Source organism: Carcharhinus amblyrhynchos, chromosome 4 (genome assembly GCF_965287045.1).
Source record: "Carcharhinus amblyrhynchos chromosome 4, sCarAmb.v2.hapA, whole genome shotgun sequence".
Taxonomy (NCBI): domain Eukaryota; kingdom Metazoa; phylum Chordata; class Chondrichthyes; order Carcharhiniformes; family Carcharhinidae; genus Carcharhinus; species Carcharhinus amblyrhynchos.
The window spans coordinates 67262250-67284074 of record NC_137327.1 but is presented as its reverse complement, the minus strand read 5'-3'; the positions used below and the strand labels follow the sequence as shown (position 1 = coordinate 67284074).

The 21825-nt window shown below is 44.4% G+C and overlaps 1 protein-coding gene across 1 annotated transcript in view; it reads left to right on the top strand.

The window, feature by feature from the left end:
* The window catches only part of LOC145342086 (nitric oxide synthase 1-like), a 216263-nt gene that overhangs the window by 16386 nt on the left and 178052 nt on the right, over positions 1–21825 (top strand). Inside the window, exons 3-4 of the mRNA XM_080187297.1 lie at positions 8883–9031; positions 9245–9407. Of these exons, the coding sequence (XP_080043423.1) occupies positions 8883–9031; positions 9245–9407 (312 nt within the window). The remainder of the gene's footprint in view (positions 1–8882; positions 9032–9244; positions 9408–21825) is intronic.

Here is a 21825-nt window from a genome sequence, read left to right as displayed (position 1 = left end):
GTGGGAGAAGTCCAGAGCATCCTGAGGAAACCCACGCTGACACGTCGAGAGTGTACAAACTCTACACAATGACCCAACACTGTGAGGCAGTAGTGCTAATCACTGTGTCACCATGCCACTGACACTGAGACACATACAAGGGACTACATAGGAAAACACACGGACTTTATGGCAGTTGTCAATGCGACACACCTGTTGACTGTAGTGGAGCTGACACAGAAACGCACATGGACTGTATAAGAGCTGATACTGTGGTGCCCACACACAGTCTGTGCAGGAGCTGATTATACGACAGACATATGAATCATACAGGAGCTGACACTGAAATACATATGCGTACAGAGTGTACAGGTGCTGAATCTGTGGTGTTAGGCTGATCACACGAGGGATGACTATGGAGTATTTTCTGATTACCCCAAACTCAGATAGAGAGTTGATGAAGTGAACTCTCCTGGTCATTGTTAACCGACAAACATCATCCAGTTAGTAATATAGACAGAATGTCATTTAAACCAGGAAAACTTGTCTCCACATATGGCAGTGAATTGTTTCAGGGAGTTTCCCAGAACTAGTTTAGAGCAGCCTTTGACGGGAAGAAGGTGTGTAATTGGATTATAAACACTAAGAGATTGTTCTTGTCTGCTTTGTTGATTGTTTTCAGACTTGGGCTGAATGACAGAATTGGTTCTGTTCCCCATTCCATTGTGCGCAGGCACAATCTCGTTTTGTTAGCAGCAGATTCCATTTACGTGTCTCCTGTGATCCATAGTCTCTGCTCAGGTCACTGGTAGTGGAGGAGTCACTGCAGCTTGACCTGTTAACCCAGGTCGGCAGAGAGTGAAGATCATTTTCTGATCTGCAACCTTTCCTCCAATCAAAAGGAGCATACCTTCACTCCTACTGTGCAAACTGTTCTCATATCTTCATCCTTTTCAGTGAGGCTGAATTACAAGCTAGATTCAGGCCAAGCATCTCATCTGGAATCAGAGGCCACTAGCACCTACGTGCATAAAGCTGAAAACTAGTGCGGGCAACTTCACACCAATGCAGCCCCACACCATTAAACCTGGGGAAATTCCACACCAATGCAGCTCCACATCATTATGTCCTGGGCAACTCCATACCAATACAACCCCATACTACCATATCCTGGATGACTCCACACCAATGTAACCTCACACCATCATATCCAGGGCAATTCCATGCCAATGCAGCTCTACACCATAATATTTGAGTTATTAAACACCAATACAGCCCCACACCATCATATCCTGGGCAATACCATAGCAATGCAGCCCTACACTATCATGCCCTGGGCAATGCCACACTAATGCAGTCCCACACCATCACATCCTGTGCTACTCTACACAATGCAGCCCATGCCATCATATCCTTGGCTACTCCACACCAGAGCAACCCCACATCATTACATCTGAGGCTCTTCCTCACCAATGCAGCCCAGTCCATCATACACTGGACTACTGCACATGAATGCAGCCCCGCTCCATCATATCCAGGGCTACTCCACACCAGTGCAATGTCACACCAATGCAGCCCCACACTACCATATTCAGGGCTTCTCCACACTAGTGCAGTCCCACACCATCATATTAAAGAACAATACAGTACAGGATCAGGCCCTTTGGCCCACCAATCCTGCATTGATATATGGTTTCTATCCCTCCATTCGCCTCCTGCTCATGTATCTATTAAGATACACTTAAACAATGTTAACAAATCTGCTTCCACTACCTCCACTGGCAGTATATTCCAGGCACTCACAACCCACTGTGGGAAAAACTTTCCCCACATGTCTCCCCTGAACTTACCCCCTTTCGCCTTAAACCTGTGCCCTCTTGTAGTTGACATTTACACACTGGGAAAAAGCTTGTGACTATCCACCCTATCTATGCCTCTCATAATTTTGTAGACCTCTATCAGATGACCCCTCACCCTCCATCTTTCCAGTGAAAACAATCCGAGTTTATCCAACCTCATATCTGAAACCTTCCAGACCAGGCAAAGGGGAGGCAATGGCCCAGTGGTATTATTGTTCAACTAATGTTAATGCTAACTTAGCTAATGTTCTGGGGATGCAGTTTCAAATCCTACCACATGGTGGAATCTGAATTCAGTATTAAAAAGGATATGATGATGTTGGGCTGCATTGTGTAGAGTAGCACAGGATGTGATGGTGTGGGACTGCATTAGTGTGGCATTGCCAGGGAATTAAAAATCTACTGCAATGACCTTGAAACCATTGTCAATTGTCGGAAAAACCCATCTGATTCAAAAATTTCCTCTAGGGAAGGAAATCTGCTGTCCTTACCTGGTCTGGCCTACATGTGACTCCAGAGCCATAACAATATGGTTCACTCTCAACTGCCCTTTTAACAAGGGCAACTAGGGATGGGCAGTCAGCGACTTCCATGACCCACGGATGAATTGCTAAAACATCCAGTGAAACATTCTTTGCACCCTTCTGGAAATGTGGCGATCAGAACCACACTCAGTATTCCAAATTCGGCGTAATTAAAATTTTAAACAGTTGTAACATAATTTGCAAACTTGCCGATGAAGGCAAGCATGTTCTATGCCTTCTTGATCACCTTATACACCTGTGGTGCCACTTTCAGGGATCCGTGGACCTTTTCACCCAGATCCCTCTGTATCATGGAATCCCTACAGTGCAAAAAGAGGCCACTCAGCCCATCGAGTCTGCACCAACCACAATCCCACCCAGGCCCTATTCCTGTAAGCCCACATTTTTACCCTTCTAACCCCCTGACATTAGAGTCAATTTATCATGGCCAATCAACCTAACCTGTACATTTTTGTACTATGGGAGGAAGCCAGAGGACCCGGAGGAAACCCACACAGGCACAGGGGAGAACGTACAAACTCCACACAGACACTGACCCGAGGCCGGAATTTAAATCGGGTCCCTGGCACTGTGAGACAGCAGTGCTAACCACTGTGCAACTGTGTATGTTAGTGGTCATAAGAACATAGGAGCAGAAGTAGGCCATCTAGCCCCTCGAGCCTGCCCCGCCATTCAATAAGATCATGGCTGATCTGTCGTGGCTCAGTTCCACTTTCCCGTTTTCTCCCCGTAACCCTTAATCCCCTTGCCTATCAAAAACCTATCAACCCGCGTCTTAAATATATTTAGCGAGGCAGCCTCCACCACTTCAACGGGCAGAGAATTCCAGAGATTCACCACCCTTTGAGTGAAGAAGTTCCTCCTCAACTCTGTTCTAAATTGCCCCCCCTTTATCTTGAGGTTGTGCCCTCTAATCCTACTGTCCTTTCTGAGCGGGAAGAGTCTCTCCACCTCTATCCTATCCATCCCATTCATCATCTTATATGTCTCAATGAGATCTCCCCTCATTCTTCTAAACTCTAACGAGTACAAGCCTAGTTTATTCAGCCTCTCCTCATAGTTCAACCCCCTCAACTCCGGTATCAGCCTAGTAAACCTCCTCTGCACTCCCTCCAAGGCCAAAATATCCTTGTGTAAGTGCGGCGACCAAAACTGCACACAGTACTCCAGCTGCAGCCTCACCAGTGCCCTGTACAGTTGCAGCAAGACCTCCCTACTTTTATATTCAATCCCCCTCGCTATGAAGGCCAGCATCCCATTCACCTTCCTGACCACCTGCTGCACCTGCAGGCTGGGTTTTTGCAACTCATGCACAAGGACCCCGAGGTCCCTCTGCGCCGTCGCATGCTGCAGTTTTTCACCATGTAAGTAATAGTTCTTCCTACCATTATTCCTACCAAAGTAGACAACTTCACACTTGCCAACATTAAATTCCATTTGCCAGTTCCTGGCCCATTCGCCCAGCCTATCTAGATCCTTCTGCAGACTCTCCACACCCTCCGCGCAATTTGCCGTTCCACCAATCTTGGTGTCATCAGCAAATTTCGACACCATACACTCGGTTCCCTCCTCCAGATCATCTATATAAATGGTAAATAGCTGAGGCCCCAGCACCGACCCCTGGGGCACTCCACTAGTCACCAACCGCCAATCCGAATAGCACCCATTGACCCCCACTCTCTGCCTCCTATTTGACAGCCAATCCCCTATCCACGCTAACACCCTACCCCCAACTCCATGCCCCCTGACCTTATTGTCATAACCTCTTGTGAGGCACCTTATCAAACGCCTTCTGAAAATAAAGAAACACCACATCCACCGGCTCTCCTCTATCCACCGCCCTAGACACATCCTCATAGAACTCCAATAAATTAGTCAGACACGACTTCCCCTTAACAAAACCGTGCTGCGTCTGCTCTATCAAACAATTCTCCTCAAGATGCCTCGCTATTTTCTCCTTGATCACGGATTCTAACGTTTTACCTACAACAGACGTTAAACTAACCGGCCTATAATTCCCTGCCTGTTGCCTGCCACCCTTCTTAAACAACGGCGTAACATTAGCCGTTTTCCAATCTTCCGGCACTTCCCCGGAATCCAGCGACGTTTGGAAAATAATCACCAAGGCATCCACTATACCTCTGCCATTTCTTTCAGAACCCTTGGATGCATTCCATCCGGTCCTGGGGACTTGTCCACAATCAGTCCCTCCAGTCTTTCGAGCACTGCCTGTCTAGTAACAATAATGTCATTCAGGCCCTCCACTCCTACCAGCTTTCCATTGCTAACACCCGGCAAATTATTCACGTCCTCCTCCGTGAAGACCGAAACAAAAAAGTTATTCAAGGCCTCAGCCATTTCCCCATCCCCTACCACTAAGTCCCCCCTCTCATCCTCTAAGGGTCCAACGTTCACCCGAGTCAGCCTCTTCCTTTTTATATATTTATAAAAACTCTTACTATCCTTTTTTATATTAAGCGCTAGCCCAGCTTCATAGTTTATCCTACCCTTCTTCATCAACTTCTTTGTCATTCTTTGTTGACAATTAAACTTCTCCCAATCCTCTTCTCGCCCACTACTCTTAGCTACTCTAAACACATCCGCTTTTAATTTAATACTCTCCTTTACCTCCTTCGTTATCCACGGCTGATTATCTCTCCTCCTACGATCCCTTTTAACCATCGGAATAAATTTCTGCTGAGCAGGTCCTAAGGGTTCTGCCATTTACCGCATCATTTGCACCTGAATTTCATCTTCCAAAATGCATCACCTTGCATTTGTCCGGATAACAATATTATTACATCTGCCATTTCTCTGCCCAAGTCTGCAATCTATCTATATCCTGGGTTTCTCCACACTAATACAGCCCTCATCATCATTTGATGTTTCTAACTGATATATGTACAAGCTAGAAGGAGTGCAACCATTTAGTTACACCTTTGGCGGTGCATATTGAATGGTGTCTGTCTCTGCTGAGTGTAAAATGCTGAGTGTATATGAAGAAATTCAATCCAATCACAAAAGGTCAGTAACTCGAGGGCGCAGAGAGTCAGAATTCAAGGGCACAGAGTGTCAGTAATTTGAGGGCGCAGAGAGTCAGTAACTCGAGGGCACAGTGGGCGAGTAACTCAAGAGTGCAGAGGGTCAGAATTCGAGGGCACAGCGGGCCAGTAACTCGAAGGCACAGCGGGCCAGTAACTCGAGGGCGCAGCACGCCAGTAACTCGAGGGCACAGCACGCCAGTAACTCGAGGGCACAGCACGCCAGTAACTCGAGGGTGCAGCACGCCAGTAACTCGAGGGCACAGCACGCCAGTAATGCATGCACGGGGGTCAATAATTTTTTGAAGATGTAACTAATAGTGTTAACAACAGGGAACTGGTAGATGTGATATATTTGGTATTTCAGAAAGCTTTTGACAAAGTCTTGCACAAGAGATTATCAAAGAACAAAGAACGAAGAACAAAACAGCCCGGGAAACAGGCCCTTCGGCCCAACAAGCCCGCGCCGCCATTTTAACATTATGAGTCCCCTCCCCACCCATGACCCTTGTCTATGCTTATGGCATTCCACATTGAGGGAAGACTAATTTAGGGACAATTTGTTACACCAATCAGCCTAACAGCACATCTTTGGGGTGTGGGAGGAAACTGGAGTGCCCGGAGAAAACCCATGCAAGCACAGGGAGAATACACAAACTCCCGCAGACACTGGCCCAAATCCATGTATCTGCACAGCAAACAGTGCTAGTCACTGAGCTGTCATGTTTCCCAGCATCTGGCCCAGTTTAAGCGTACACTAACCACGTGAAGTACTAGGCTATTCTCAAAACAACCAAGAGCAGCTCTCGTACGACCTATCGCGTGTATGCCCCTTGTTGGACAACAAGGTGGACTTGCAAGCCTTAATCTTGCAAGATTAAATCGCATGGGATCAGAGAAGTGTATTGAGATGGATAGAAAACTGGTTGGCAGAGAGCTAACAAAGAGGAGGAATTAACGGGTGCTTTTCAGCTTGGCAGGCAGTAACTAGTGGGGTACCACAGGGGTCGGTACTGGGACCCCAGTTATTCACAATGTATATTAATGATTTGGATGAGGGAACAAAATGTAATATCTCAAAGTTTACAGATAGTACAAAATTGGGTGGAAGGGTGAACAGTGACAAGGATGCAGAGATCCTTCAAAATGACCTGGACAGGATTATAGAATTCCTACAGTGCAGAAAGTGGCCATTCAGCCCATTGAGCCTGTACCAATCACAATCCCACCCAGGGCCTATTCCTGTAATCCCACACATTTATCCTGCTAACCCCTCTGACACTACAGTCAATTTAGCATAGCCAATCCACCTAACTCGCACATCTTTGGAGTGTGGAAGGAAACCAGAGCACCCAGAGGAAACTTACACAGACATGGGGAGAATGACACCTGGATCCCATCTGACCCCCGACCCCACCCACCCCTGACTCCCACACACCCCCTGACCCCCACTCTTGAATGTTGCTAATGTGCCTGTTTCCACCACCTCCTTTGGCAGCGCATTTCAAGCACCCACCATACTCAGCATGAAAAATTTCCCCTGCACATCTTCCTTAAATTTTCCACTTCTCACCTTGAACTTTGCCCCCTTGTAATTGATATTTCTGTCCTGTTTATGCCTTTCATAATTTTAGAACATAGAACACTACAGCACAAACAGGCCCTTCAGCCCACAAGCTGTGCCGATCATATCCATACCTACCAGGCCTATCTGTTACTCCCAATCCCATTAAATCCCATGTACTCATCCAGAAGTCTTTTAAAAGACCCCAGCGAGTTCGCCTCCACCACCACTGAAGGCAGCCGATTCCACTCACTCACCACCCTCTCAGCGAAAACTTACCCCTGACATCTCCTCTATACTTGCTTCCCAGCACCTTAAACCTGTGTCCTCTCGTAGCGACCATTTCAGCCCTGGGAAATAGCCTCCGAGAATCCACCCTATCTATTCCTCTCAACATTTTATAAACCTCTATCAGGTCGCCGCTCAGCTTTCGTCTCTCCAGGGAGAAGAGACCTAGCTCCCTCAACCTATCTTCATAAGGCATGCCTCCCAATCCAGGCAACATCCTTGTAAATCCCCTAAGATAGAGGAGAGACCTCCAACAGGTATCCCCTCAGCCTTTATCTTTCCCGTGAAAACAATTGTAGATTATTCAACCTCTCCTCATAGCTAACACCTTCGAGACCAAGCAACATCCTGGGGAACCTTATTTGCACTCTCTCCAAAGCTTCCACATCCTCCTGATAATGTGGTGACCAGTTTGTGTCACCACCATAAAGTCTGTTCCCACTGTGTGTCAGAGTTTAAAACATGTGAGGGGAGTATAACAAAGTGAGCAGTGAAGGATGTTGGAAGTGCCCTCAATTACAAACTTTCTGTACTGTGCTGGATGAGTAGCAAGTTATGATTAAACATTCTTTGTTGTTCTTTCTGTTTCCAAACAGAATTCCAAATTGAATCAGTTCATATCCAAATATAGCAAGATCTGAATTATGTCCAGGCTTGGGCTCACAAGTGGCAAGTAACATTCACATCACACAAGTGCCTGACAATTACCAGGCAATGACCAGGCACAAAGATAGGATCTAACCATTATTCTTGATATTCAGTGATATTACCATTGCTGAATCTCCTATTATTAACGTTCTGCTGGTTACCATTGGCAGAAAGTGAACTGGACCAGCCATATAAATGCTGTGGCTACCAGAGCAGGTCAAAGGCAGCAAGTAACTCACCTCCTGACTCCCCAAAAGTCTGTCCATCATCTGCAAGGCACAAGTCAGGAGCGTGTTGGAATACTCTACACTTGCCCAGATGGGTGCACGTCCAACAACACTTGAGCAGCTTGACACAATCCAGGAATAAACAGTCTGGGTGATTGCTTCCACTTGCACCAGCATTCAGTACCTCCACCACCGACAATCAAAGGCAGCAATGTGTACTGTCTACAAGATGAGCTTCAGGAATGCACCAAGGTTCCTTATGCAGCACCTTCCAAACCCACGATTGCCATCTTGTAGAAGGACAAGAGCAGCAAATACTGTGGGAACATCATAACATGGAAGTTTCCCTCCAAATCAACGTCCTGATTTGGTAATATATCACTGTTCCTTCACTGCCACTGGGTCAAAATCCCTTTCTAACAACACTACACCACAAGAAGGCAGCTCACCACCACCTTCTGAAGGGCAATTAGGGATGGTCAATAAATGCTGGCCCCGCAATGAATAAAAAAACCTGTTTTTTTCGTGTCTGCACTCTGCTATTGAAGGAACCACCTGCTCCAGCTCTACGTACTTGCTGTAAACATCCACCTTCATTATATCCACGTGGAATCTCTGTCTACAATTGACTAGAAGTTGGTCACTTCTAGTTGCTGTAGAGTTTGCAGAGAGTGTTTGAATAGTGAGTATGTTTAGTTTATGATAACCTGTTGCTATCTGCTTCCCTTCAGCCTATCCCGTGCTCAGAGAATCGATGTCTGGGATCTGTCATGTTCCCCAAGGAGCTTGTGGACAAATCAGAAGGGGAAGCCCGATCTAAGGAAGGACTCCTCCAGCAAGCAACAGACTTCCTCAATCAGTACTACACAGCCATGAGAAGGTGCTGAAAAGTTGTAGCGTCAAGGGAACTGGGAGAATTGATGGTGCTCGGGCCAGATTGTGGAGGGAGGGAGGAAACTGGTACTTAGTGGAGGGTGTGTCAGCTTTCAGTGGAATAGAATGGGAATGAGGAGAGTTTTGACAGTGTTTGAGATATTCAGCTCCACTCTCAATGGGTAATAACTGAGCCATTCTCTCTCATCTTATGTCTCAGGGCACAGACTCCAGAACACAAACACCGTCTGATGGAGATGGCAATGGAGGTACAGAGGACTGGCTCTTATCAACTAACCCAGAACGAGCTGATCTTCGGAGCGAAGCAAGCCTGGAGAAATGCAGCCCGCTGTATCGGCCGAATCCAGTGGAACCGCTTACAGGTAAGGAGCAGAAACCTCACACTATCCTCTCCCTCACCCTGCATCCCTCTCCCTTTCTCTCAGTTTATTGTATAATCTCTCTGTCTCTCTGTCTTTTCCTTGGTGACTCTCTTCTCTTTGGTATTCACTCTCTATCTCTCTTTGACTTCCATCTCTCTTACCCTTCTCTTTATCTTTTCTTTCACTGTCCATCTCTGTCATTCCCAATCATTGTCTTTCTCTCTCATTCTCCCCTCTTTTTAAAAATTGTTTTATGGGAAATGGGCATTGCTGGCAAGACCAGCATTTATTGCCCATCCCTTACTGCTCTTGAGAAGGTGGTGGTGAACTGCCTTCTTGAACTGCTGCAGTCCATTTGGTGAAGGTGTACCCATAGTGCTGTTAGGGAGGTAGTTTTAAGATTAGATTAAATATGCCTCCCACACTCCCTTTTCCTATCTCTCTCTCTCTTTCTTTTCCCTCTCACTTGATCTTCCTTCCATTCCCTGGCTTCCCTCTGGCACAGACACATGGAAACACCATCAGCTGCTAGTTCCCTCCAAGTCACTCACCATCCTGACTTGGAAATAGAGGTGGTTTTATAGAAGTGTACAAAATAATGAGGGGCATAGATAGAGTAGATAGTCAACATCTTTTCCCAACAGTAGGAGAGTCTAAAACTAAAGGACATAGGTTTAAGGTGAGAGGGGGGAGATATAAAAGGATCCAGAGAGGCAATTGTTTCACACAGAGGGTTGGGAATGTCTAGAACAAGTTGCCAGAAGTAGTAGTAGAGGTGAGTACAATTTTGTCTTTTTAAAAGCATTTAGAAAGTTACATAGGTAAGATTGGTACAGAGGGATATGGGCCAAATGTTGGCAAATGGTAAAAAGTTGGTGGCATGGACTTATTGGGCAAAGGGCCTGTTTCCATGGTGTAAACATCTATGTCTCTATAACTTCTGTCATTGAGCCCACTGAGTTTTCAAATAAACTTTATACTTTTCCAGAATTTTATATAGGTCGATCTTGCTATCAATCAGTTAATTTATAGCTCACCAGTTGAGTTTAATTTTTCTCAACCAAGATCTCCCGAATAAAGCAGTGACGTTCCCATGGACAATGTGGAGAGACAACTCAGCTGTCTGCCCACTCACTTCCACTTTTACAAAACTATTTTTTTTACCGGTACATGTTCTGTGCACGTCCTTAGGACCATATTTGGTGGTTTCAACAGCAGCAGCTTTAGCTTCTGATCAACAATCATCTCAGATATCAATGATACTGCAGCTCCAGTGTCCACTTCCGTTTTGACTAGTTTACCATGAGTTTTGGGAATACCCAAAAACATTGTAAATCACCATGTTCTGACAAGATGCTGAGCCTCAACTCTTGTCTTGGTTCGTTGTTTTCTACGGTGTCTTCATCTTCGCGTAGATTCTTTCATGTTTGAGTGGGGCTTTTTTTACATATTTTTGGTGTAGAGGAAGATTGCTGTGTCCAGCAATATGGTCCCTTTTGCCACAATTTTTGCACTTGTTTTCCCAACTCCAGCATTTCCCGCTGAGCGTCCAACTTGTGCACATCGATGACATGCCTGTTTTGCAGATTTATTCTTAGCGGTCTCCTTTTTGTGGATCTTCACCCCTTTGTCTGCAAAGCCCCTTTCTCAGCCAATTCCATTGGCACTGCAATATCCACTGTTGATTTAAATGTCAGTGTTTTTTGCATAAGTAGCTTTCTTTGAATGGCTTAATTCCAGATTCCACTAACCAACCTATTGCAAAGAGTACCTCCAAGCACCATACCAATTTGCAATACTTCGCTAGCCTTCGTAAGGTCGCCACAAACTGTGAAATGCTTTTGCCTTTCTCTTCATATTCTTAAGAACAAAGAACAAGAACAGCCCGGGAAACAGGCCCTTCGGCCCAATGAGCCCGTGCTGCCATTTTAACACTACCAGTCCCCCCCTCCACCCATGACCCTTATCTATTGTTTTATGGCATTCCACATTGAGGGAAACTAATTTAGGGACGATTTATTCCTGCCAATCAGCCTAACAGCACATCTTTGGGGTGTGGGAGGAAACTGGAGCACCCAGAGAAAACCCACGCAAGCACGGGGAGAATGCGCAAACTCCCTCAGACACAGGCCCAAATCCATGTGTCTGCACAGCAAACAGTGAGAGTCACTGAGCTGTCGTCTTGCCCAGTATCTGGTCCAGTTTAAGCACACACTAAAGACATGAAGCACTAGGCCAATCTTGAACAATCAAGAGCAGCCCAAGTATGACCCATTGCGTGTATGCCCCTCGTTGGACAACAAGGCGGACTGACTTAAAACCTGTGAATGAAAAGAGGAAAAAACATTATTATCATACCATATCCATTTACCTTACCAGGGACACCCCAATGCTAATGAACCTTATTTAAAACAATCTCCTATATCCACCCATCTCCAACCCACTCCTGTGCCTTTCTAAGTTACTGTTAAACAACTCTAGCGTGCCTGCCTCCACCACCTTACTTGGCAGAGCACTCCATACCCCCACTACCCTCTGTGTGAAAAACCTCCCTCTAATATCTGTGTTATACCTCGCCTTAAGCCCATGGCCCCTCGTACTGTGTGTCTCTAACATAGGAAATGGCTTACCTCTGTTTACTCCATCTATACCCTTCATAATCTTATATGCCTCTATTAGATCCCCCCTGAGTTGCCGTCTTTCAAGGGAAAACAGCCCCAATTTACATAGAACATAGAACATTACAGCGCAGAACAGGCTCTTTGGCCCACGATGTTGCGCCGACCAGTTAAAAAACAATGACCCACTAATCTAAACCAATCCCTTTCCATCCATAAACCTATCCACGGATCTCTTAAACGCCCCCAAACTAGGCGCATTTACAACTGCAGCAGGCAGGGCATTCCAGTCCCTCACCACCCTCTGGGTAAAGAACCTACCCCTGACATCTGTCCTATAACTACCCCCCCTTAATTTAAAGCCATGCCCCCTCGTGCTATTTTTTCAATTTCTTCAATCTTTCCTCATAACCCAGTCCTTCTATACCAGGCAACATCCTGATAAACCTCCTCTGCACTCTCTCCAGAGTCTCCACGTCCTTCCGGTAGTAAGGTGACCAGAACTGGACGCAGTACTCTAAATGCAGCCTAACCAACGTTCGATTCAACTGCAACATTAGACTCCAGCTCTTATATTCTATACCCCTTCCTATAAAGGCTAACATACCATAGGCTTTCTTCACAACTCAGATCTCAGTATTTTGCTGTGTGTAAGATTTTAAAACTTGACATAATTTTCTCATAGTTATGCCATCTTTCCAAACTGCCCTATTTCTATGTTTTACCTGTTTATAATCAGACAAGTTCCAACTAAGGGAAAACGTTAATTTTTTGTTCTTAGATTTCAACAGTTAGTATTCTGGTTAGTAACATTGGGTATGATTTGCCTACTGTGGGTGGGTTGAAGAATTTGATGGGACCAGGAAAAGGTCTTTGTGCATGAATTTCAGGTCAGTTGATTAATTCTTGTTATAGAGTGAGAACCGTAGAGCACAGAAAAGGCCCTTCAAGTCTGCACTGACAGTAACTATCACTGAAGTCACACTAATCCCATTTTCTAGCATTGTTCCATATCCTTGAATGTTAGGATGTTTTAAAGGCTCATCCAAATATTTTTTAAAATACTAGTTTTAAGTGTTCGTAGCCTAATAATCTTACAAACACATCTAGTTCACTAATTGACTCTATAACTCTCTCTCTGACTCTAATTCCTTCAGTCTGGCCAATGTGTGACTCTGAACCCACAGCAATGTGGCTGATTCTCAGTTGCTCTCTGAAATGGTCTCGCAAGCCACCCAATTTATCAAACTGTTCCTGAAAAGTCAAAAGGGATGGACCACTTGGCATTGATTTATGCATCAAAAATGACAACAGCAAACACAGCCCTGTGAACCCTACAATGTCATCCTTACTAACATCTGGGCCCTTGTGCCAAACTGGAAGTGCTGTCTCAGACTGGTTAAGCAACAGCCTGACAGTTGTACTCACGGAATCATACCTTACAGATAATGTCCCAGACACTCTCCCATCACAATTGCTGAGTGTTTCCTGTCCCACTGACAACACAGTAGTAAATAGTCAGGAGGGAGTTGCCCTGGGAGTTCTCAAAATTGATTCCAGACCCCATGAAGTCTCATGGCATCAGGTCAAACATAGGCAAGGAAACCCCCTGCTAATTACTACGTACTGTTCCCACTCAACTGATGAATCAGTACACCTCCATTTGGAACATCATTTGGAGGAAGCGCTGAGGGTGGCAAAGTTGCATAATGTACTCTGGGTAGGGGATTTCAATGTCCATCACCAAGAGTAGCTCAGTAGTATCACCACAGACTGAGCTGGCCTGGTCGTAAAGGAATAGCTGCTAGAATGGGACTGTGGCAGGTGGTGAGGGAACCAACAACTGGGAAAAATATACTTGCCCTCATCATCACCAACCTGCCTGCTGCAGATGCATTGTTCATAACAGTATTGCTAAGAATGACCACTGCTGTCCTTGTGGAGACAAAGTCTTCATCTTGAGAATGCCCTCCATCATGTTGTGTGGCATTACCACCATGCTAAATGGGTTAGACTTCGATCAGGTCTAACAGTTGAAGAATGGGCATCCATGAAGTGATGTGGGCCATCAGAAGCAGCAGAATTGTACTCAATCACAATCTGTAACCTCATTGCCCAGCATATCCTCCACTCCAACATTACCATCAAGCCAGAGGATCAACCCTGCTTAAAGAAGAGTGCATGAGGGCATGTCAGGAGCAATACCAATGAGGTATCAACCTGGTGAAGCTACAACATAGGACTGTTTGATATCAAACAGCATAAGCAGCAAATAATAGACAGAACGAAGTGATTCTACAACCAACAGATCAAATCTAAGCTCTGCAGTCCTGTCACATCCTGCCATGAATGGTGGTAGACAAACTCACTGGAGCAGCCAGTTCCACAAATATCCCGATCCTTAATGATGGAGGAGCCCAGCGTATCACTGCAGAAATGGGGCTGACCCCTTTGCTACAATCTTCAGCCGGAAGCGCCAAGTGGATAATACATCTTTGTCTCCTCCAGAGGCCCCTAACAAAGGCATCAGTCTTCATTCAAATGGATCACTCCAGGTGATATCAAGAAATGGCTGAAGGCACTGGATACTACAAAGACTATGGGGGCTGACAGCTTTCTGGCAATAGTACTGAAAACTTGCGCTTCAGAACTTGCAGCTCCCCTAGTTAGCTATTCCAGTACAGTTACAACACTGCCATCAATTCATCTGCTATTGCCTTATTCTCTGTTATGAGCTCCCTATTGTCTCTTCCTAGAGGACCAACATCCTTTTTATGTTTAAGTACCTATAGAAACTCTTGCTATCCACTTTTACATTCCTAACCTTAGCTTTTATTGGTAGAAGGATTGAATTTCGGAGCCGTGAGGTCATGTTGCAACTGTACAAAACTCTGGTGCGGCCGCACTTGGAGTATTGCGTACAGTTCTGGTCGCTGCATTATAAGAAGGATGTGGAAGCATTGGAAAGGGTGCAGAAGAGTTTTACCAGGATGTTGCCTGGTATGGTGGGAAGGTCTCATGAGGAAAGGCTGAGGGACTTGAGGTTATTTTCATTAGAGAGAAGAAGGTTACGAGGTGACCTAATTGAGGCATACAAGATGATCAGAGGGTTAGATGGGGTGGACAGCGAGAGCCTTTTTCCTCAGATGGTGATGACTAACACGAGGGGACGTAGCTTTAAATTAAGGGATGGTAGTTATAGGACGGATGTCAGGGGTAGGTTCTTTACTCAGAGGGTAGTAAGGGCATGGAATGCCCTGCCTGCAGCAGTTGTGGACTCGCCAACTTTAAGGGCGTTCAAATGGTCAGTGGATAGGCATATGGATAACATTGGAATAGTTTAGGTTAGAGGGTCATTAAAGTGGTTCCACTGCTCGGCGCAACATTGAGGGCCAAAGGGCCTGTACTGCGCTGTAATGTTCTATGTTCTAACCAGCATTTTTCTTTCTTTTTAACCAATCATCTGATTTGCCACTCATTCTTGCACAGTTTATGATTTTCCTTAAGTTTGATGCTTTCCTTAATTTATTTATCAACCACGGAGGGTGGGTCTTTCCCTAGAATTTTTTTTATAATTGTGTTGAGGTTCAGACCAGAAGCTCCAAAGTATGTTATGAAGCTTGGCTCGACCCCAACAGTTTTTCTATTTTGGCATTAATGAGAGGATAGGGTGTTTTGATCTAGGTCTGATTCTACTGGCACACTAGCAAGATTTTATCAAAACGAACTTGATTTAACATTACAGTTTAACTGTAACAAATGAATTAGCTTAACTTTTACCAATTAAAATATTTAAACATGACTTAACTGCTAGTCTATCTCTATTAGCACCAGTTGAAACAAATTTACTCTAATAGACTTAAGTTCCTTTTCAAAACCAATTAGCAACACACTGACTGACATTCTGGTGCTTAGACTGCCAGTCCTCAAGGCAAGGAAGATCTCTTGCAAGGAAGATAGAGAAGGGAGATCAATTATTTTTAACAGAGTCCTCATAAAACAATCCTTTCAGCCCATCAAGCCTGCACCAACAAAAATTCACATAACTCCACATATTTACTCTGCTAATCCCCCTTATATTCTGGAGTAATTTAGCATGGCCAATCAACCTAACCCCACATCTTTGGAATGGGTGGGAAAACCAGAGTACTTGGAGGAAACTACACAGACATGGGGAGAACATGCGAACTCCATATAGTCAGTCACCCGAGAGTGGAATTGAACATAGGTCCCTGTCTCTGTGAGGCAGCAGTGTTAACCAGTGTGCCATCATTCTGCCCTGGAAGGACTCTCCTAGATGGTCCCAAACAGCAGCCACCAGAGATAAAGAGAGACACCTCTTGCTTCTTTCAGAACCTGGCAGTAACTGCCTGTTTTTTTTCCTGTAAATTTAGCTCTTCCCCTTAAGCACTTGACTGTCTCTATCAATCAACCTAATCACAGTTCAATGCTGAAACCCCCAGAGGAAAAACAAGTAAACACAAAAACACTAACTCAGATTAAACAAACACCTCATGAACTAAGATCAATTATTATTGTGGATTCTCAGCATGGGCTTGCACGTTTTCTCGGACAAATCAGCAACTTGTAAAATGGAGCTGACTTTTAAACATACCCCTTACAAGAGATTTGACCTACATATATTTTTTAAAGGCACAATATCATCACAGTAGGAATATACTTACTCTGAGCATTCTGAAATACCCCCTTAAATAATGTCTGCCACTGTTTCTCTATTGATCTATTCTCTTATGTAGTATCCCAGTTCCCTTCAGCAATTCAGCTTTCAGACCCACATAGTTGCTCTTATTTAAGTTCAAAGTATTATTCTTAGACCCACTCTTCTTCATTTCAGGCTGAATGTAAAATTCAATTATATTGTGGCCGCTGCTATCTTGACTATCTTCACTCATTCGTCATTAGTGAACCATATCACATTACACAATACTGTTGCAAAGTTGAGTAATTGCAGGTTGGTGTTTGTAAAGTTGTAAGGTGTACATAAGAACATAAGAAATAGGAGCAGGAGTAGGCCATCTAGCCCTTCAAGCCTGCCCCGCCATTCAATAAGATCATGGCTGAAGTGGATCACTTCCACTTTCCCGCTTTCTCCCCATAACCCTTAATTCCCTTGTCTATCAGAAATCTATCTACCCGTGACTTAAACATATTCAACGAGGCAGTCTCCACCACTTCAATGGGCAGAGAATTCCAGAGATTCCCTACCCTTTGAGTGAAAGGTTTCATTACCCAAGATGTGAAGAACAAAAGCATTGCATGGTCCCTTTCAGAGACTTTTACTATGCTTAGAAAGATTTTTTTAAAAAGCAAGTACAGATAGAATGCCCAAAATAAAACATTTGTATCAGAAAGTCAAGCAGCAGGGTTACCAAGACAACAGGCTTTCAGGCATCTGAGTATTTGAATTCAGACAATTAAATTTGAACCAGGCACTTAGACACCAAAGACCTGTTAAATTTAAATCCAATGGTTTTGGCAGATGAGGACCAGTCCTATTGTGGGGAATAGTGATAGGTCATCACAGGTGGGAAATGGGAGAGAGCAGTGCAACAAAAGGAGAGAGCAACTGCCATGTGTCACAGCTCACAGCTCAAAGCCTCATCTTGATAGAAAAGGCACCAAAGTAGAAAGAAGTTCTATTCGGAAGAATTAACAGAAAAGGCCCAGGATATTCCAGAAGAGACAAAACCTGGTTGTAATTTAGAGAATGACTAAAATTCTTTTTTTTTGTTAATAAGTGGGAATCGTATTTATCTGAATAGCATTCCATTTATTTGATTTGTTAATAGTTAACTTGTTCACTGTTAGATAAATAAATTGTTAGTTGTTGACTTTAGAGAGACTATCAGGGAGTTAGTTTGATTTAACTATAAAAAGTTACTGAAGAACAGATCATATCTCTTCACACTCACTTCTGCAGATTGAGAGGCAAGGTATTCCTCTTTGAGTGGTTAGGTGTTAATTCTTGGAGAGGGAGATCCATCGCTGCTTCATAACAACACCAAGTTGAATATAACCTGCTATCTGGTTGGTTCCAGAATGTGTTGCTCTGAGACCCTGGGAGCAATCTTGAGCCCATGCTTGCAATCCGTGGGAAAAACCTGAAATTCGTGGCTCTGGCCAGCGACATAATTCGGTTCATGCCCACAATGGGTGTGAACCTAACTTAAATACATCTCTATATATATTAAAGATCCCTTCCCTCTGCTGTATATTAAGAAGCCTCACAGCACCAGGTTAAAGTCCAACAGGTTTATTTGGAATCACGAGCTTTCGGAGCACTGCTCCTCCTTCATTGAGTGGAGGTTAGTTCACAAACACAGCATATATATAGGCAAAGACATAATTGCAAGATAATTACAGATTGGAATGTGAAGAATGGTTGGAATGTGAGGCTTTACAGGTAATCAAGTCTTTACAGGTACAAACAGTGTGCATGGAGAGAGGGATAATCACAGGTTAAAGAAGTGTGAACTGTCTCAAGCCAGGACAGTTCATAGGATTTTGTAAACCCAGGCAGTATCATAGGGGTTACAAGGAGGGTGACATGAGCCCAAGATCCCAGTTGAGGCTGTCCTCATGCATGTGAAACTTGGCTATCAGTTTCTTCTCGACGATTCAGCGCTGTAGCGTATCATGAAGACTCCACCCCATCCCCTCACCTGATAGCATGAAACACGTCCACTTATTTTTTGTGACAATGTGTGGTAAGATCTGGATAGGAAACCAATCTGTTTCTCTGGAGAGAAACACATTGTTTTTCCTTTTGGAACACCCTACTGTTAGCGCGAGTGGGCGAAACGACCACTACGGACTCAGGGTGAAGTTCAATAACGGCACAGCTTTATTTTCTTTACGTCTACAGAGAAGCACAGTCAGGACATACAATCGGACTGTCCCGAAAGTGCTCTAAAGACTCCCCCACACCGGGCTATAGTTATACCTGAACTTCGCGTTTCAAATGCTAATCCTTTATTTACAGTATTTGACTTCAGCCATCCTGTTTCAATGTTGGAACAATTGTTTTAAGTGTGTGTTAATCGTTTTTGTCTGGTAGGTTATCAATGGTCTGGAATCTCTGGGGTTTGAACCATAGGCGTGTTATTGATCTCAAGAGTTTAGAGGGCCAGGGATGCTTCCTTAACTGTGTTAATTTCAGGTGTCTCCATGGGCTGTTTGACTGGTTTAGAAGTGCTGATTTTGATGGGGTGGGGATGTGTTCTTTAATTTAGTTCCTGTAGGTGCCATCCTAAGAGGTGGATGGGGGTAAGGCAGTTGACGTGGTGTATATGGATTTTAGCAAGGCGTTTGATAAGGTTCACCATGGTAGGCTTCTGCAGAAAATGCAGATGTATGGGATTGGGGGTGATCTAGGTAATTGGATCAGGAATTGGCTAGCAGATAGGAGACAGAGGGTGGTGGTTGTTGGTAAATATTCGTCATGGAGTTCAGTTACGAGTGGTGTGCCTCAGGGATCTGTTTTGGGGCCACTGCTGTTAGTAATTTTTATTAATGATCTGGATGAGGGTATAGTTGGGTGGATTAGTAAATTTGCCGATGACACCAAAGTCGGAGGTGTGGTAGATTGTGAGGAAGGGTGTCATAGTTTGCAGGGTGACTTAGAAAGGTTGCAGAGCTGGGCCGCGAGGTGGCGGATGGAGTTTAATGTGGAGAAGTGTGAGGTAATTCATTTCGGTAGGAATAACAGATGTATTGAGTATAGGGCTAACGGGAGGACTTTGAATAGTGTGGAGGAGCAGAGGGATCTAGGTGTATGTGTACATAGATCCCTGAAAGTTGGGAATCAAGTAGATAAGGTTGTTAAGAAGGCATACGGTGTCTTGGCGTTTATTGGTAGGGGGATTGAATTTAGGAGTCGCAGCGTCATGATGCAACTGTACACAACTCTGGTGCGGCCGCACTTGGAGTACTGTGTGCAGTTCTGGTCCCCACATTACAGGAAGGATGTGGAGGCTTTGGAGAGGGTGCAGAGGAGGTTTACCAGGATGTTGCCTGGTATGGAGGGGAGATCCTATGAGGAGAGACTGAGAGATTTGGGGTTGTTTTCGCTGGAAAGAAGGCGGCTAAGAGGGGACCTTATTGAAACATATAAGATGATTAGAGGTTTAGACAGGGTGGATAGTGATAGCCTTTTTCCTAGGATGGAGAAAGCTAGCACGAGGGGGCACGGCTTTAAATTAAGGGGGGGTAGTTATAGGACTGATGTCAGGGGTAGGTTCTTTACCCAGAGGGTGGTGAGGGACTGGAATGCCCTGCCTGCTGCAGTTGTAAATGCGCCTAGTTTGGGGGCGTTTAAGAGATCTGTGGATAGGTTTATGGACGAAATGGGATTGGTTTAGATTAGTGGGTTAGTGTTGTTTTTTTTTAAAAAAGCTGGTCGGCGCAACATCGTGGGCCGAAGGGCCTGTTCTGCGCTGTAATGTTCTATGTTCTATGTTCTATGTCCAATTTCCCTTGTGTGCTAGCCCTCATTTGCATTCTAAAAGCATGCTCTTGCCTACTGGTCAGTGTCTGTTACTTTGTGATTTTAGTGGAGGGCTCTGAGGATAGCTTTAGTTTGCTTCCATTTTGTGTGCCCAATTTCATAAAATTTGTTGTCCAATAACACTACCATTGTTTGGTAAGATTTCATCCACTATCTCAAAAACTTCTATGAACTCTTCATTCAGGCCAATCTGATTTTTCCAGTTTATATGTAGTTTAAAGACACACATGTTTATTGCCATCTTGTTATCACAAATACTTGTCCTACATTGCTAATCACATTACTGGGAGACTCATCCTGTGATATGCCTTTTGAAATGCTGGCGGCTTTTATCTGTTAGTTTTGTCACCTTCTTGGTATTGCTTATTACTATTTGATTTCATTTGTTATTTGCCACATGTATTGGGAGGCAGTGAAAAATGTCGCTTCTTGCATGTTATACAGACATAGGTTGGCACAGGTTGAATGAATGGGTACGTGGGACTGGGATATTATAGCTATTACTGAAATGTGGCTAAAGGAGGGGCAGGACTGGCAGCTCCATGTTCCAGGGTACAGATGCTATAGGAAAGATAGAACAAGAGGTAAGAGAGGAGGGCGAATTGCATTTTTGATTAGGGAGAACATCACGGCAGCAATGAGAGGGAATATATCCAAAAGTTCTCCCAAGTCTGTATGGGTAGGACTGAGAAATAAGAAGGGAGATCACTTTGATAGACTTGTACTACAGGCCCCCAGATTGTCAGCGGGAATTTAAGGAGCAAACATATAAAGAGATTACAGATAGCTCCAAGAAAATTAGAGTGGTAATAGTAGAGGACTTTAACTTTCTCAACATTGACTGGGACAACCATAGTATTAGGAGCCTGGATAGACAGAAATTTGCTGAGTGTATTCAGAAGGAATTTCTCATTCAGTATGTGGATGACCAGACCAGAGAGGAGGCTAAACCTGACTGCCTGTTTGGAAATAAGGAAAGGCGGGTGACTGAAGTGTTACTGAGGGATCACTTTGGGATCAGTGACTATGATTATATTAGTTTTAAGATAGCTATGGAAAATGATAGGTCTGTCCCAAAAGTTAAAATTCTAAATTGGGTAAGGCCAATTTTGATGGTATTGTACAGGAACTTTCAAAAGTTGACTGGGGGAGTCTGTTGGCAGGCAAAGGGACGGCTGGTAAGTGGGATGCTTTCAAAAGTGTGTTAACCAGGGTTCAGGGTAAGCACATTCCTCTTAGAGTGAAGGGCAAGGCTGGTAGAAGTAGGGAATCC